Source organism: Glycine max, chromosome 5 (genome assembly GCF_000004515.6).
Source record: "Glycine max cultivar Williams 82 chromosome 5, Glycine_max_v4.0, whole genome shotgun sequence".
Classification (NCBI taxonomy): Eukaryota; Viridiplantae; Streptophyta; class Magnoliopsida; order Fabales; family Fabaceae; genus Glycine; species Glycine max.
The window spans coordinates 31,199,787-31,219,335 of record NC_038241.2 but is presented as its reverse complement, the minus strand read 5'-3'; the positions used below and the strand labels follow the sequence as shown (position 1 = coordinate 31,219,335).

At 35.4% G+C, this 19,549-nt stretch overlaps 1 protein-coding gene and 2 pseudogenes across 1 annotated transcript; 2 read left to right on the top strand and 1 right to left on the bottom strand.

Moving 5' to 3' along the window:
- Nucleotides 1-9,125: 9,125 nt before the first annotated feature.
- On the top strand, nucleotides 9,126-10,445 carry LOC100808792 (chlorophyll a-b binding protein CP24 10A, chloroplastic-like; annotated as a pseudogene).
- A 91-nt stretch (nucleotides 10,446-10,536) lies between these two features.
- Nucleotides 10,537-12,803, bottom strand: LOC100799394 (3-hydroxyacyl-[acyl-carrier-protein] dehydratase FabZ-like; annotated as a pseudogene).
- A 3,471-nt stretch (nucleotides 12,804-16,274) lies between these two features.
- Nucleotides 16,275-17,941, top strand: LOC100798872 (uncharacterized). The gene is made up of 2 exons (XM_003524018.4): nucleotides 16,275-16,433; nucleotides 16,524-17,941. Exon 2 carries the CDS (start codon nucleotides 16,576-16,578, stop codon nucleotides 17,707-17,709), a length of 1,134 nt encoding a protein of 377 aa, XP_003524066.1. The 5' UTR covers nucleotides 16,275-16,433; nucleotides 16,524-16,575; the 3' UTR covers nucleotides 17,710-17,941.
- The last annotated feature ends 1,608 nt before the right edge of the window (nucleotides 17,942-19,549 follow it).

Here is a 19,549-nt window from a genome sequence, read left to right as displayed (position 1 = left end):
GGGAAAAAACTAATGTTTCTAAGTAACGATGAATTTCAATGTGAACTAAACCCTAACCCCTAAAACATAAAAAGTATCCCATAACCCTTAAAGATGAAACACTAACCCTAACCTATAAAATATAAGCACTTAGCCCTTAACTGTTCCGAAATAAACCATAATCCTAAAATAAAAACCTACCCTAACCCCTAAAAATTAGCCCTAACCCAAAAATGTTCAGCACTAAACCCTAACCCAAAAAAAAACCTAAACCTCACCCATAAAAATTAGTCCTAAACCCTGAAATTTTCATAACTACAACCTAACCCTAACCACTTAACTAACTAAGCCTAACCCTATAAAAAAACTAAACCCTAGCCCTAAAATAAAAAACCTAACCCTAACCCCCTAAACATTAGTCATAACCCTAAAATGTTCATAACTAACCCCTAACACTAAAATAACAAACCTAACCCTAACCCCCTAAACATTAGTCATAACCCAAAAATGTTCATAACTAACCCCTAACACTAAAATAACAAACCTAACCCTAACCCCCTAAACATTAGTCATAACCCTAAAATGTTCATAACTAACCCCTAGCCATAAAATAAAAAACCTAACCCTAACCCCATAAACATTAGTCATAACCCTAAAATGTTCACAACTAAACCCTAGCCCTAAAATAAAAAACCTAAACCTAACCCCTAAAAATTAGTCCTAGCTCCAAAATTTTCATAACTAAACCCTACCCCTAAAATAAAAAAACTAAGCCTAACCCTAAAAAATAAGAACTAAACCCTTACCCTTAAAAAAAAGTAATTTTATTTCAACTTCTAAATGTAATTGTATTTCCCTAAAAAATAAGAACTAAACCCTTACCCTTAAAAAAAAGAAATTTTATTTCAACTTCTAAATGTAATTGTATTTCCCTAAAAAATAAGAACTAAACCCTTACCCTTAAAAAAAAGAAATTTTATTTCAACTTCTAAATGTAATTGTATTTCCCTAAAAAATAAGAACTAAACCCTTACCCTTAAAAAAAAGAAATTTTATTTCAACTTCTAAATGTAATTGTATTTCCCTAAAATAAAAAACTAAACCCTAACCGTTATACATGAGTTAGCCCTAACCACTAAAATAAATAAAAAAGTAACCCTAAAACCTAACATAAAAAGAACTTAACATGAACCCCTAAACAATAAGCACTAAACCCTAAAATAAAAAAAAAGAACTGAACCCTAACCCCTAAAATATAAGAACTAAACCCTAACGCTTAAACCAAAAAACTAACCCTATCCATAAAATATTAGAACTAAACCCTAACCCCTAACAAATAAGAAGTAACCCCTAACCCCTAAAAAATAAGAAGTAACCCTAACCCTTCAAATTCAAAAACATAACCCTAGACCTAAACTAAAAAAAATTAGCCCTAACCCATAACATATAAGAAGTAACCCCTAACCCCTAAAAATAAATAAGAACTAACCCTAACCCTTCAATTTTAAAAAACTTAGCCGTAATCCCATAGTTCTAAACACTAAAACCTAAGGCTTAGACCCTAAACACTAAACCAAAATACTTAGACACTAAACCATAATGACTAAGTCCATAGTTTGTCATTGTAGATAGTTAAAAAAACTAAGGTAGACAAAATACTTACACACTAACGTTTCTAACTAACGATCAACACCAATGTCACTCAACCTCGATTGATCCACTCCATTTATTTCAACTTCTAAATGTAATTTTATTTCATTAGAAGCACACATTCAACAAAAAGTAACTGACGATTTCATTGAAGACCAACAAGTAAATACATTGAACAAAACCTAAAGCAATACAAGATCGTCATGTAACATACATAAATCAATTAAATGAATTACTCCCACGGTCAGATTGCATTGGACATCGACGCCTATTGTGCCCTTCAGCTCCACATCTACTACATTTTTGTCGGTGGTCAGATGGTTCGACCCAATCCATCTCATTCCTTATCCTTGTTGATTTTGGCCGACCTTTCGCACGAATTGTAGTTGGGTCAGGGATTAGTGTCCATGCCTCATCAGAAGGAGGAATTGCCGCTTCATTCCCAAGAGGCCACCACTGTGCGGAGTATGCTTTTAAGATGTGTTCATTGGTGTAAACAACATCTATATATTGGTAGTAGTTCATGCTCACGTAACCACAAGCTGCAATAATGTGTGAACATGGATAGTGAAGCACAGAATACCTTCCGCATTGACAATAATGGCCATTCAAGTTAACTGCCCATTTTTGTCCGCCACGTTGCGTGATAGGATTGAAGGTCTCCTCTACTTCAAACCTTGTCGAGTGGATATCGTACACACGAACGATGTGCGAACAAGCTTGTTCTTGATTTTTCCTAAGTTCTGTAACAAGCTTAGAACAATAAACTTGGCCTTCTCTTAATTGTCTTTGGGCTTGGCGACCACGATCAACAAAGTACTTTCGGCACCTACTATATGTTGACTTGACCAACGCTGTTATTGGAATGCTGCGACAATCTTTCAACACCTTATTGACACATTCTGATAGGTTGGTTGTCATGTGACCATATCGTCGTCCAGATGTATCGTAAGCCATGCTCCATTTTTCCTTTGAAATGCGATCAATCCATCTTGCTATGGCTGGACTCAGTTGACGAAATTTTTCTAAGTTTTGATCAAACACATGCTTGCAAGGAGTGTACGCTGCATCAAATTTGTTATCATCAAAAGTTGTACGTAGACATCAAACTCAAATTAAATTAATGTATAAAATCAACCTTACCCAATTTCTTGAACATCTCTTTTTGTTTCGCGTTGTTGAATTTGCGATTGAAATTGCTGGCTATGTGTCGGACGCAGTACACATGATAACCGTGGGGAGGTTGCCAACCAAGATGTTCGTTAGCGACAACAGACTTTATACTCGCGTGACGATCAGATATTAGACAAATTCCATTCTTATCTGTGACGTGTTCACGCAAGTGGGCCAAAAACCATGACCATGCTGTTAGCGTCTCGCCTTCGACCACGGCAAATGCTAGAGGAAGAACACCACCATTTCCATCTTGCGATGTGGCCATTAACAGGGTCCCACGGTATTTGCCGTATAAATGTGTGCTGTCAACTTGTATGATTGGCTTACAGTACTTAAAAGCCTCTTTGCATTGACCAAATGTCCAAAATACTCGATGAAACTGACGATGTTCGCGACTTACCCTATTACCAACAATAAAATCGTCATGTAGTATTTGAAAGTAAGAGCCAGGAGAATGATTTTGCATGTGTGTTAGCCATGACGAGAGTTTCGCATACGACTCTTCCCAATCGCCATATTCAATTGCAATCGCCTTTTGTTTGGCCATCCATGCTTTTCTGTATGAAACCTTATAGGAAAATTCACTATTTATCCTTTCTTGAATCAAAGAAATTTTTATTGATGGATCTTCTCTGATCATGCCTGTAATTCAAATACTAAAATAAAATTACAAATTAAAATAACAAATAACACAAAAGTAGGATAATATGAACATAAAAAACGTACCTACTACGCAAGTCGCAATTAAATTTGAATCAAGCTTCTCATGCTCTTGTGTCATAGTCATATTTAGACATGTGTGCGGTCCACCCCATTGTGTCACTTTCCATGCATCAGTTTTTTTGGATAAAATTGCCCTCATATAAAAAGGGCAAGGAGACTCTTCGGTGTTGTTGGGACAACAAACGATATATTTGTGTGATTTCGTTTCAACAACCTTAAAAGTTTGATGCACCTTCATCACATATTGTTTCAGTGCATTTTTTACCGCATCTTTACTGTCAAAATCCATGCCAACATACAATTCTTGTCCAACATTAAAAGTCGTTGGCATGTCCAGACCACAAATGTCCTCCTCGTCCAGATGACTCCAATTGATATTATTATAATGCATAGCATCATTCCAAAATGGATTTTGAATTTGTGGTACACCTAATAATTTAAAAAAAAAAATCATGTCAACAAACTACTCCTATTTAGTTACCATTAAATACAATTCTCATAAAAAGATAGATGTATTCAACTAATTTTGTATTTCACAAACATTTACCTTCGGTTGGGTGAACAATTGAAACTGGTTCAACGATGTCAGTGACTTCATCGTCTTCATCACATATTGTTTTAGTGCATTTATCTTCATTGAAAGACTCTTCAATCCATGCCAACATATAATTCTTGTCCAACATTAAAAGTCATTGGCATGTCCAAACCACAAATGTCTTCCTCGTCCGGATGACTCCAATTGATATTGTTATAATGCAAAGCATCATTCCAAAATGGATTTTGAATTCCTAGTACACCTAATAATTTCAAAACAAAATCAGGTCAACAAACTACTGTGTCAACAAACCTAATATTGTTATAATGCAAAGCATCATAAAATTTACCTTCTGTTGGGTGAACAATTGAAACTGGTTCAATAATGTCGGTGCCTTCATCGTCTGTATCTGATATTCCTTCAACACTATCATCTTCATCCAAAGACTCTTCAATGTATGAGTTAGACGCAAGATAATCATCATCATCATCATCTTCATCATCATGTACATTGCTTATATTTCTTGGCAGTTCCGACTCATGAAGAGATAGATTATGTCCACATGACATAACAGAATTTGCAAAATGAAACATGGAACCACCGGCAACATCCTTTTCTACGTACAATTCTAGAACTGACATTTGTTGTTGTTGTTGAAAACTTTCGATCATAGTTTCAACATCTTCGTCATCACAAATTTGCAATGCAACATATTTTCCTGAAACTAAAAATCTACAACTTATAGTAGAAATAATTTCATTATTTTCTAACTTTACCTTATCTCCAATTTTTTTTTCAAAGCATTGAAACTAATTCCGCGTTTAATCTGAATGGCATTTTTACTGCCTTCAAATATTACACCATCATTGTCTTCATATACTCTTCCATTGAAATACAACACTGTAATAATTGAATTCATGATATACCTACATCATCAAAATTAATAATAATTAATCATAACAATAGGAGTTTTAAAATAAATAATTACTCATACTAATTTTATAATAAAAATTCTAATTAAAAAAATTAATTCACTTAAACTTTGCCTTCAAATATTAGTCTAACAAATAAAATCATTACTTCAATTAAATATCAAATATTTATTTGCTTCCTCTATTAAACTTAAACTTTACATTCATACTTTATTCTAAAAAAAAGTACTCTAATTAAATAATTTATGAAAAATTCCTACTTCAAAAAAATTCCAGACAAACACAAAATGGAAGGGTTATAAATGAAAGGATTACACTTAAAAAAATTTCAGACGGAACATGGCCAACACGCCTAGGCGCCCCCATATTTGTATCTTCCAAGTCGTTTTTCAGTACTAATTAACGAGAACAACTTACTTAACTCAAATGACATATATTCGGTAATGAAGGATATATCATATATATATACATATGACAAAATTAGTAGGAAAGTATACTATCTATATATAGGAATGGAGGACACAGACAAATAAGGCATAATTTTTCCTCCATCTCTACTTAATAGTCTCAATGGTTAATTAATTAAATTACATGCGCGAATATGTAAGGCAAAAAATACTCGGTGAACAACTAATTTGAAACTTAGTGAGACAACGAGATAAAAGAAATATATACAATCCAACTAAACTTCTTTTATGATTACTAAAAATCAATAAATTACTAATAAATATAGTAACAAAAAATTGTTATTCCCATGTTAGTAAATTTAAATGACGGGACTTTTAAAATTGGTAATATTTTTCTTATTGTTTTTATAATTAAAATTAAAATTTCTTTTTGTTAACTTATACTAAATTTTATTACAAGTAAAATAAAACTTCGTACTCAGAACAAACAACAAAATACTTAAGAAATAGCATGTAATTATTTTTTGTCTTAAATTAAATTATATGTCAAATAATAATTCAGACGCAAAAACCATTAACAAAAAGGCTTACAAATAATTACTACTAATATTTTTAATATTTAAAATGTAATTTACAAAATTAATACACTTAAAGTTGAGCTTCAAATTTCATTCTAACCATAATATTTGCTACTTCAAAATAAAAAATTTGTACATCATAAATAAACAAAATGAAAGAAAACTTTAATTAAATAAATATAAAACATCCTTACTTACTATAGAATCAAACTTCAAAACTCTTTCTTCCTCTTTCACAATACTCTGGTCTCAAATTTATGCAAGTGTGCAGAGTGTGATTGAAATTTGCTCTATTTAAAGAATTTTTTTAGCAAAGAGCTACGTACGCAAATTTATACACCATTATTAAAGTAACTTTGTATAGAAGTCACCTCCTACATGCCTAGCTCTTTAAGCTGCCATACATGCATGTGATTTTTGATTTCCTATCCAATACAGTGCCCTATTCTCCTCCCTAGCCTGTATAAAAAAAATTTCAATGCATGTGAACCGTAGCTGCATCAGGCTTGAGTCTCATCATTCAGGATCACTTTCCAAGCTTCAGTCCCATCAAACCTATCAAGTGGAGTGGTTTAAAATTATTATTATTATATACAAAACTATATGGTTGATTTATGGGAAAAAAGTGTAAGAAGAGAAAAATAAGGAATAGAAAATATATAAATGATATTTATTTTTCAAATTGTATGATAAAAAAGAAATAAAAGATATCAAAATTAATAAAAACTGTGTTTAAAATTATAAAAAAGTTTAAAACAAAAAAGATAAAAAAAAATTAGAAAAAATTTGTTTAATTTGTGCCTTGAACCCTAGCTTCAGTGCCATGTGCATGAGAATAATTTGTAATTAAATCACATGCATGACTCGGAAATCGGAAATTATATGCGTTGCTTAAACACACAAATGAGATAAGGTTTTAAAAATCTAGCAAATTAAAACACACCAGGTGGATATAAGCGGCTGAGGAAGAATCTTCCATGACCTTGATGAATATTCTATTGTGAGAGACAAAAATCAGAAGATGATGTCTGATGATATAGTATAAAAGAGTGTCCCGCAGGCAGTATTGGCGGCACCAAGGTGTCCCGCAGGCAGTACTGACGGCACCAAAGTGTCCCGCAGGCAGTACTTGCGGCACCACCCTCTCTCACCTGTACCCCAAACAGCATTGGCACACTTTGGTGATAATTGCTGTCACAAACTTAATTGGTTCATCTTCATTTTTTGTTTTTAACTAGACTTAATTTAAACGCAATAATTATTACGAGATCAATTATGTTTGTCTACACATTGGATTTGGATTTGAAAGCTACTGAAATGATTTGAATACTTGTTGCACTGAAGTTCATTCAAAAATCGATGAATATACATAATATATAACTAGCCAGCAACTATTTTGATAGTATTTTATGTTCAATATTCTAAGTATTATTTGAAAATTTTCACATACCATTATAAAAAATAACTAACAAAAAAAAATAATTGTTAAACTAAACCACGTTGATAAATAAAATTCATATTGCTTTGCATACATTTTTAATACGTATATAAATTATACAATTAATATTCTTTGGTTAATACAAGGATTCTTTCTAACTGCAAATCCACTGACTAGCTTGTACTTCACCTAATGTTTTATTTGACTAGCTTGTACTTCACCTAATGTTTTATTTCACAGAGTCACAGATATATTAAGCAAGAGTGTCCCGCAGGCAGTACTGGCGGCACCAAGGTGTCCCGCAGGCAGTACTGGCGGCACCAAAGTGTCCCGCAGGCAGCACTTGCAGCACCACCCTCTCTCACCTGTACCGCAAACAGCATTGGCGGCACCCACCCTACCCACCCTCTCTCACCTGTCCCGCAGATGCCATCAGCGGCACACCCTCACCCCTCTCTCCTACTCAGCACATGTCCCGCAATTGGGACTAGCGGTACCCTCCTTACCGCCATTGGCACTGGCGGTTCAAGCTTCCCGCCAGTATCAATGGCGGCACCCACGTCGGAAACAGACCCTGCATGTTATTTGTTTAAAAACGAACCCCCTTTGGTAAATTGTTTGTAAAACAAGCCCTGTACGGTAAATTTGCCTGAAATTTCATATTACGGGTTTATTTAATACTTATATATTCTTTCAATAACTTAACCAGAGAGACCCATGGTGTGAAAATCATTTTTTTATAATATTTTTATATAGTACTTGAGTAAACAAAGAAAGAAAAAAAAGATTCTCGTTATCTTCATCAAATTAGTTTTGTTAGGAACTATTCATCTTAAGAAAAAGATGGACACTATAAAATATAATATGTGGTTAGGAGTTGATGCACGTGGTTTATGAAACATGGGAGGTAGGGATGGGAATAGGTTAGATCAGCTTTGAAAGACCTAAGTCTAGTCTATGATGAATTTTTTAGGCTTAAGTCTAACCTATAGTCTATTAAAAGATTTTATTTTGTCTCGGATTGATCTTTTTAAAAGTCTAGTCTAATAGCTTTTTTAAAAGCCTTCTTTACATTAAATATTTAATTTGCTCTGGAGACATGCAATAAGAAAGTTAGAGGAAAAGGAAACGTTAACACAAATAGGAAAGTCAATAAAAATAATGAGAAATATAAAATGACACATGACTCACACTTAAATTGTAATTAAAGTCTTACTTGATTATAGGGATAGAAGTTATGGAGCTAATCCATCATAATTTTTTTTAAAAATTAATTGTAACCAAAAAATAATATAAGTATATATATATATAGACCGGTCTATTAGGCTTATAAGGTTTTTTAATAAACCTAAGCCTAGTCTATTTAATTTAATAGGCTTTTAAAAAAACTTAAACCTAACCTTTCAATTAAATAAGTCAGTTCAGGCCAAATTTTATATACATCAAGTCGTAAATCCCTATAGGTCGGTCTGACCTATTCCCATCCCTAATGGGACGGGGATGGAGACCAAACATTGGTCCAAAATCTATCCACGAGAGTTTAAGATTTCTTCTATAGATTTCATAGTCCTACATGGCATTCTATGAGAGCACCCTCGGATTTTCTCACACTTCACATATAAGATCACAAAGTGTGTTTTTGCAAAAGAAAACTCCAAACCTGCAGCTTCGGTTTCCTCAAGTAGGCTATAGTTAGGTGAAAGAGTGATGGCAGCTGCAACATCTAGTGCTGTGTTAAATGGGTTTGGATCTCACTTCTTGTGTGGAGGAAAGAGGAGCCATGCCCTTCTTGCTGCTGGCATTGGAGGCAAAGTTGGTGCTGTTGTTAGTCCTTGAAGAGTTATTGTGGCAGTTGCTGCTGCACCAAAGAAGTCATGGATCCCAGCTGTAAAAGGTGGTGGGAATTTCATTGACCCAGAATGGCTTGATGGCTCGTGAGTCCACCCGTATATCTTCTCAATTTCTCCCCTGTTTCTCTTTTCTTTCTTATATTCTTTGTTTGAAATTCAAGTATGAGTTATTAGTCTCACATTAATCAGGAAATGACTCAATGATGTATATATGACTATATAAGAGATTAAGAGATGTAACTCATCTAATGTCTTAAGGTTTTGGATAACCATATAGAGTTTGATTTTCATGATAATCTTAGTCATTACATTAGGCTCAAATATCTGTTAACAAAAAACTAATAATAATAACATTTAACATTTGCTGATAAAATAAAAAACATTAGCCGGTTAACCCTTCTAAGTGCTTCCCAAACTCCCAACAGTCTCTATAGTGTTAAGAGTTTGATGGATTCATTTGTTGTTGAATGTTGCAATTGCAGGCTACCAGGTGACTACGGTTTCGACCCATTAGGACTAGGAAAGGACCCAGCATTCCTCAAATGGTATAGAGAAGCTGAACTCATTCATGGGAGGTGGGCAATGGCTGCAGTTGTAGGCATCTTTATAGGGCAGGCTTGGAGTGGAGTTCCATGGTTTGAGGCTGGAGCTGATCCTAATGCAATTGCTCCTTTCTCCTTTGGTTCTCTTCTGGGTACCCAGTTACTCCTAATGGGGTGGGTTGAGAGCAAGAGATGGGTGGACTTCTTCAACCCAGATTCTCAGTCAGTGGAGTGGGCCACTCCATGGTCAAGAACTGCTGAGAACTTTGGCAACTCTACTGGCGAACAAGGCTACCCTGGAGGAAAATTCTTTGACCCTTTGGGATTTGCTGGCACAATCAAGGATGGTGTTTACATTCCAGATACCGACAAGCTAGAGAGACTGAAATTGACTGAGATTAAGCACGCTAGGATTGCTATGTTGGCTATGCTGATTTTCTACTTTGAGGCTGGCCAGGGCAAGACACCCCTTGGTGCTCTTGGGTTGTAAGCAAAATAATGTACACTAGGGAGATAATCATTGTCCTGTATAGCCAGATTTCTCCCTTGAGAAGTTTCAAATTTTATGCTCTTATCTTGTATGCATTCACCTTGTATCTGCATTATAAATTTATAATATCGACACCTCATATAAATACTTGCATCTATATTGAAAAATTGCAAGTTAGGCAATATTTATTTGTAATTTCACACAAATTATCTGTTATATTTATCATAATCATTTGCAACACAGAAAAACACACATGCAAAGATAGCTTGGACTGCTATAAAAAAATACTTTGCAAGAAATTTGAGCTTGAGAAGTACATGAGGCCAAATGACTCAAATGGTGATCATGCTCATCAATAAAAGAAAATCTAGGGCTAAACTAAATGCAGCAGAACCAACTCTTTCTTTTTGGTGGAGGGGTTTGTCTTAATTATTCGCTCCCAGTAGCCATCAAAACTCACCGTCACACACAACTTCACCTCCAACATATGCCTTTCCTTCCATTTTTGCTATTCCATATCGCTTTTGCAGTTTGATAAGTGTCATTCTCATAACTAAAGTGTCTCCTGCAATCACTGGCTTCCTAAATCGCACTTTGTCTATTCCAGCAAAGAAGAAATTCTCACGAGAACCTCCAACTTCAGGCTGCAACATAACCAAGCCACCAACTTGTGCGATTGCCTGCATTAAAGATAATTCAACAGAACCTTTAGAAAATTACAGACACCCTGCTGTCAATCTTAACGCAAAAGCTCTTTCATGGGTTGGAACTTATGCAATCAGGTAGTGAATATAAATAAGCTATGAAGTCTAATGAGACATTGAAGGTAATATGGTACCCTGACCTAATCAAGATGAAGGTGCAATATTAGCTCTAGAGATAGGACAGATATAGGAATCTTGCTTATGTTTTTCTTGCATTCAAACCGGCACAAGTTAAACAAAACCTAAGCTAGACACTAAATGAAATGCAGAGGAAACTTGACGCAACAAGCAAGAATGTTACCATTAACCAATATTCATATGATATTCGGTTATTCACAATCATTGAGATTATGTGAACATTAACTTAGTCAAAATTACGTATCAATCTCCATCTCCAAATTTTGCATTTGAGTGGCAGGGGTCAGGACACATAATTCCAAATTTAAATAGTAATATAATTCATTTTACGACGTTCAAATTTGAAAAGGTATGGGAACTTAAGTAAATTTGATGATCTACAATCTTTAACATTTAAATTTTGCATTTGAGTGGCAGGGGTCAAGACACGTCACTCCAAATTTAAATAGTAACACCATTCATTTTATGATATTCAAACTTGAAAAAAGTGTGGGAAATTCAGTAAATGTAACGATCTACAATGTTGTAGATTCTATTTTTTCCCCTGGTCTCTTTGCACTTCAAAAGTCTAAGAATGTAATAGAAGAGTCCATCTCGCAAAAATTAAAAAATCGCTTGCTATTGCTCCAAAATTTCAAAATAAGAAATCAAATCTGCATTTTTACAATTTAAGAGATCTTAACATGAAACCAAGTTGATCTAGATTGAGTTCTTAAAGGTTTCAAATGAACTACTACTGGGAGGTAGTATCCAAAGTTCAAATTGAGTAGTAGAGACTTATGAGCTATCACTTCCATTATTAGTTTATCCAACTAAATAAAAGTACCATGTAAATTGTAATAGACTGATGATATTCAAAGTTAAAACATCAAACAGATATTTTATTTAATTAAAGCACAGATTTTTACACTTGATAAAAAAATTGCAGGCATGAAGAGAATATAAAGGAAATATAAAAGGGTAGCTAGACTCATATTAGTGTTTACCTAAACCATGAGAACACCAGGCATGATTGGTCTTTCTGGAAAATGCCCAGGAAAAAAGTTGTCATTTATTGTCACATTCTTTATGGCCACTGCAGAAACTCCAGGATTGTGCTCAATCACTCTATCCACTAGAAGAAATGGAAACCTGAATGATGGCACCCCACCAAAAGAACAAAGAAAATGGATTTAGAAAAGAAAAAACGAAAAGCACAATCAAGGGATACATCCATAACTCAGAAAAGAGAAGGAAAAAAAAAACCAACACTTACCTGTGCGGCAGAATGTCACGAATCTTATTGATATCCAATGATGTTGGAAACGCAGGGTAACCTGCAACAACGGCAAAACACACAAACAACGTGCGTAAGAAAATGGAAGGTGAAGAGAATCTGAAAAATCATTAGAGGAAAACAAAGATGCATACTTAATTCAATTGGGGTGTTTTCTTTTGGATCATTTGTAGCGTCTAGAGAACAAAACGTTGTAAACCGTGTTGTCCTAGTTGTTCGAGCTTGGAAATCTGAGAGATGAAAATTTGGATTGAGAAGAATGAGATGCTGGAAACGAGACTTTTAAAAATGCTGTTTGTGTTTGTTCTATGGATGCATTTATTGTTATGCAAGATGTTAGATGGGGGAAAGTAACAAAGCTGCAAGTGCAACCACTAATGGCGTTTTACGTGTTTGGACATTGTTTGTTCAACTATATATTTTTTTTTAAATCCGCAAAAAGTTATATTAAATTGGGTACAATGGGTACCACAAATCCTTACATCTACACATGCCAGAAACATAACTTTCCCACAAGCTAACTATTGGTTACATTGTCTTTAAATCTAAATCAATTTAAATACCAAGTAACCATAGCAAGATCCATATTCCCTTTCCCCACAGATACATGGCTATGAAAATAGAAGATGACAGTGGCCATGGACCTTTGTATTGCGAAAAATATTGTGATCACAATCAACCATTCCACAATATACATCCCGATCCACATACATCAATCACATCCTTATCCCACTAGGCATGCATGTTGTGCTGTCACCCATTGGTTATATGACTAGCTCCACCTATCTCCCATATTCCTTAACCATGACCAAACAAAAAACTTTGATATTCTGCATAATTTTTCCTGTATCAAAAACAGCATTGTTAAAGACACACTCATTCCTATGTCTCCAAATGCACCAACTGCTCCTTTTTCAGATGGTGCGTGACTGCACATTCTGCTAATGCCGTTTGCATATTTATCCATTGATAACATTCCATCCAAATACGATTAATCTTCTCACACGTAAAAAGCAGATGCTGATAGCTTTCATCAGTTAATTGACAAAACAGACATAAGAAGTTCCCATCATGTGACAGGACACCCTTTGTTCTTAAATTACACCTCGTGTTGGTAATCGATTTTTCAGCCCCCTGATCCATACGAACAACGTAACTTTTGGTGGAACTTTTATTTTCCACATAGCAGCAAAAGTCTCGTCCAATTCAATTGAAAAGAATGAAAAAACTTGTCTAAATAAATAAAATAAAAATATATGACTGAATTTATAAAATAATTTAATTAGAATATATTTGTGCCCTCTTAGATATAAAGGCTTTGCAGTAAAAGAAATATATAGAGACTTTGGTCGGGTCATGGTGACTAGACTTGACAATTTCTCAAATTACGTTTTTTATTATTGGAAAGAATTTTGACCGTAATGATTATTTTGCGATCCTCTCAGTCAATATCCCAGTCAAACTTTGCAAATGTCACTTGAAGTACGTTAATGGAAACAAGTCACTCTTTTGCTATATAAACACATCAAGAGATCTTTAGGTATGTTCATTTTTACTCTCTTAAACCCAAACTGACTTAAACATTAGAGTTTTTATAAGTATCCATCGAATCCATAATCAATATAGTTAGACAACTTACTCGAAATAGTGGGAACGGGTAAGAATAATGTTGACATAGTATAAAAAGTTTTTGTAGTGTTATTTAATCATAAAAGTTCTTTACTTTTTATAACAATTATATAAAAAAATTAGATGTTTTTTCCTAAATTGTCTAATCATATAAAAAAAGTTGTAGCAAAAATTATATTTTTTTTAAAGGCTTGCAGCGAAAATTATTTGTAATAGTTGGAGAGAAACTCAAAAAGGACCCACACATGCTTTGGAGTGCTATGTAGAACATCGGTTACTCTTCAATTTTGGTGGGATCATCATACAAAAGTTGCATTATGATATTGTTTTATTGTATTTCTCAAACTGAAATATTTAAAATTAGATAGATTGCGTGCGGAGTTCATTTGAGAAATTTTAGTGAGCTCTTTGAAATTTTATTTAAAAAATAGAAAAGAAATTTTGATGGAGTTGTTAGTTAGAGATGCTCTTAAAGCATCCACAATGGATTAACTATTTTTTTGGACTTCCAATGGATCTTGCATGTACACATCAGCCATTTTTTACTTTTTCCATACAAACAAATGTAAGTACTTAATTTTTAGAAAAGTAGCTTTTTTTTGTGCTGCCAATGCATCCTATCAAAAACTTATATCATTATATTTTGTTAATAACTTATTTATTAATTTATAGTTATCTTCTTAATAAATTAATTCAAGTTTAAAAGTTAAGAAATTTTTTAAACTATTATTATATAAAATATTTTTTGGCACAGTATAGAATAAAATAAAAATATAATTAAATTATATTGGTCGCCACTAATACTCATTGAAGACCCTCCATCCATAAAAGATTATTGAAACATATAAAATTGATATTGATGAAATGAGAGTGTAAAAAGCCTAAAATTTGAGGTCTAGGAAGCCTCCAAAGCACAATGAGAGGAGTAAGAGAGGAGCAAGAGAACTTATATTTCTTGTAAGATACATAGGTATTTATAACCAAAATCACAGAAATGCAAAAAAATAACACGAAAGGCATAACAGGAAGAAAATGACAGACATCATCTTCTAGCCAGTTCAGCAATGAATAACTGAATCTGCTGTGTGAAATCCTTTAGATGTCTTGTGGATTGATTTTCATTTTGGACCTTATACTGCTGCTTTCGGTATCTTATGGACCCATAGTCTCCGGCCTATCATTTTGATTGTGTAAAAAAAATAACATTACACTTTATTTATATTACAAAAAATATATCCATTACTTAACAACACAAATTTTAACGGTTAGAAATATATTTGTTACATTGCACTCTATTTTAGAGGTTTTGCCTCTTCAGGAAGCAATTGTTGTCTCGCTAGCAATCATCCGTACATGGCAAATTAACCAAGTTCATTTTAGAAACTTATTCCTAAAAGGAGGCTGTTTCAAAACTTTTCTCAGATCTGTTTTATGAGGGAACTCCCAATCTCCACTGGCGAGTTCTACCAGTTATTCGTCAACTTTATTGACAAATTTCCTTTTAGATATAAGTTTCTAAAATGAACATGCTTTGGTCAATTTGCCATCCGTACACACCCCCTTGGGAGTTGTCTCGCAAGTGCATTGCTTCCTCCGACGGGATTGTTTCCCAAGCATGCGATAATGATGTTATAGGTTTCTCAAAGGCCTCATTAAATATACTAAAAAATTAATCATTTTATATGTTCTAGATGAACTAAGTTTATGTGTCTAAGCCTTTAAGTTTAATTGTTGATTAGAATTGAGTTATGGTATATGTTACCAGAAGTGAAGTGGACTTCTAAATGGATAAAGATATGAGATCTTCAAAATTTGATGGGTCTTCCAGTATGGTTAAGACTACGTGAAAAAATACCTATAAAAATAATTATAATGCTTTACTCAATAAAAAATTATATTATAATAATGATGTGTATTAAACATTTACTTGTTACTTTAATATTGGGTGATTTTATAGGGGTCTAAAGTCTTTCACGGGCAATAATATTTTGTACTAATGTAGTGAAATGATAAATTTATTGTGATTTGAGTTATCCACTTTGGTTAACTCTTAGAGTTGTGACTTTGTATTAATTCCACCCTTGACCTAAGACGAATAAAATAAAAATCAATTTAGATGAAATCAAATTATATCTGTTTTTTTAAATGTATTTTTCTACCTGGGAATACAAAACGAAGGAACGTAACAGTAGCTATTTCTTTAGAAATTTTGAATTTAATTTAATTCCCGTGAAGGTGTTCCATATTCCAATCAGGGAATATTTGGATAAGAAAGATCAAAAGGAAATTAGAAAGAGCAGAATACTTTATTTTGATCATCCAGCAAATTCCAGTTAGGATTAAGAAGAATTGATGATGAAGGAGCAGAGCGTTAAAGGTGATTTAGGTGAGTCTGGTAAAAATATTATGTCAAAAATGAAACTAAATATTATTCAAAAGATTCACCTTTTAACGGATTAATCACTTGTGTTGCTAGTTACTGCTTAGCTTCTGTGGTGTGTGTGGGTGAGAGGAAGAAGAAGAAGCAAATGGAGTTTCAACGCAGCGATTCATCATCGTCCCCGCCCACACCCAACAACGCCGATCCGAAGAAAAACACTTGTTCTGACCCAATGCATTCATGGTGGGAATCAGTCTCAAAAGCCCGTTCCCGAATCCACGCCCTCGCCGCCATCCTCCCCTCCTCCTCCTCCGACTCTCTCTCCTCTTTAGCGGACTCCGACCGCCCCGCTTTGTCGTTACTTTCCTCCCCCGCCGCCTACTCCGCCGTCTCCTCCTCCCTCTCCGGTTCCCACTTTGATCCCCTCTGCCACTGGCTCTACGACACCTTCCTCTCCTCTGACCCCCACCTCCGCCTGGTAGTCCTCTCCTTCGTCCCCCTCCTCGCCGGCCTCTACCTCTCCCGCATCCACTCCCCGGAGCCACCGTCCCTCGCGGGATTCGAAGCCGTCCTCCTCGCCCTCTACGCCGCCGAGACCAAATCCCGCAACGGCAAACCGCTTGTGGTCACAATCCCCGACCTCTCCCACCCCTCCATCTACCACGCGCCCCTCCGCAAACCCCAAACCCTAACCCTCATCACACCACCCTCGGTTGGACTCATTTCTCCCCCTTTAGAACCCCAGCTCGGCGTCAAATCCACCAAGCGCGCCTCCATCGTCGGCGTCGCGCTCCACTCCTTCTTCTCCCAGATCTCCCACATGCCCGCCTGGTCCAAGCTTCACTTCTGCCAATTCGCCGCCGCCTGGGCCGGCGGCGCCTCCCACTGCCCCTGCCGCAACGAGCTCGACCGCGATGGCGAAATCGTTGGCGAAATCAACGATTTCGCCAACACGTTCGAGATTCGTGATGATACGGAAGGGAAAGGGGAGAGGATTCCCTTGCCGTGGGAGATTCTGCAGCCTTCGCTCAGAATCCTGGGGCACTGTCTATTGGGACCGTTGAACTCTCAGGATGTGAAGGACGCCGCTTCCTTCGCGGTGCGGTGCTTGTACGCCCGCGCTTCGCACGATTTGGTGCCGCAGGCGATACTCGCGACGAGGAGTCTCATTCAGCTTGATGTGAGGACTCGAGAGGCTGCCAAGACGAATGCCGCCACTAACTCGAACGCCAACACCCCCACCAAGGCCAAGAAGCCGGAGATTCTTCTGGTTTCCAAGTGAGGAGGAGGTTGCTGCTGTGTACTATTACTGTAGGTCTTCATACTGTAAACACAATTTCTATTTGTATAATAGAAACTTCATAGATGCCATTTTTTTTTTATATATTTCTTTTGCTTGTTCTAGGTTATAGTATACATATATATTTATTTATTTTTCCTACCCAGTGATTAGGTAGCTGTATTGAGTATTGACTTTGTTTCTTCATGGAATTATGCTGAGCTTCCTTTGTGTTTGTGTGTGTGCCATTGTTTGATTATAGTTGTGTGATTTCCGTGTGGTGTTCTTTTGGCTTTGAATTATTGTTGTACTCTCTGGAGATTCAGGAAATTGAATTGGGTGTTCTAAATGAGTTATGGTTTTGCTGCGGTTGGTTTCACTGGAGATTTCAGTTTATCCCTAGATAATGATATGATGGCATGCTCAGGGCATCAGGTGATTTGCTTTTCTAATGTTGACAATTTATTCTTGATTAAATGTTATCATTGGATATGCTGAGAAGTCATTGCAAGGCCTCTATGTTGTTGTTTATACATACTGACAAGGTCAATTGTATTGCTAGCATTAGAAGATTGTGTATGAATCAACATATATGAAAGTTTAGTAGTATTCCTGTTGCAGTTGTTGGTTTTTACTACCGTAAATGCCTTTAGAATCTTTTGCATCAAATTTTGAGGATGATAGTCATCCTCAAGTTACCAGGTTTTCTAAAGTGTATTTTAGGATTAAAGGGAAAGAAGCCAAGGGAATTGGTTAAACATTTTGATGCACACACCCTGCTGCAATGCCTGTATGTGGCAAGGGGCATTTGGTTAGAATGCAGGATTAAGAATGAGAACAGAGAAGGTATAGGCAAGTTTTGGGAGAGAGTAAGCAATCTTTAAATTTCCTGTGCTATCTCTGTTTCCTGGTTGGGTACCTCTTTGATTTCTGATATCATAAAATACAGTAGAACCTATTATTTTCTTTTCTAACAGAAGGCGTTGCAGAGAACTTTTAGAGTTTCTTTGATGTTTGCCAGTAGTATATAGTGGAAACTGTTGATGTCAAAGAATATTAAGAATGATAGTCCCTAGGATAATTTGAACTCCATACTGTCTCAAGTTTAAGTGAGTGATCAGTTTGACAACAGTTTTTTATGCTGGAAGTATGAAGTAGGAACTTCAGTTCACTCAATAATTCTACTACCCTGTTATCCATGGAGTGCTGAACTCTTGTATTCAGTTTTGCAGTGTGGCTAGGCTTCTAAGCCCTGGTACAAAAATAAATTTTCCACTCCTTGTCTGGCAGTCAAGGGCACACTTTAGAGTTTCCTCCTCTTTAGCAGATGCAGTGTTGGTGCTTTGGTATTTAAAATGTAATGTTATATTTGCTTTTATATATCGTCTCCTGGTTCATTACAAACTAAGACTTGATAATATGAGACTAGACTGGGTCGATTAGATTTGTTGACACAATATAACAATCTTAGAGTGGAGTATTATTTATAGTTAAATCATATAACTAATCATGTTTTTAACCCAAAGCATAACCCGAATCCGTCCCTAAAACATACCTGTCTAATTTCCAAAACTCTAACCCCTGTCAAAATCAACTTCAGGCTTACCTGGTTTAATGGGATAGGATGGGTTAGGTCATTAACACATTACCTTGGTTTTCATTTTTCATTCTATGCACATCAAAATCAAAGATGGGAATGGAATGAGAGCATGAGTGTTAGTGGTGATTGTGTGATATCAACAATAGAAATGTGTGAAATTTTGAGGATAGCATCTTTGAAGTATGATATGCATTCATACGATAGACCAATGATTGGTTGGTTGGATAAAATACTTATAAATGC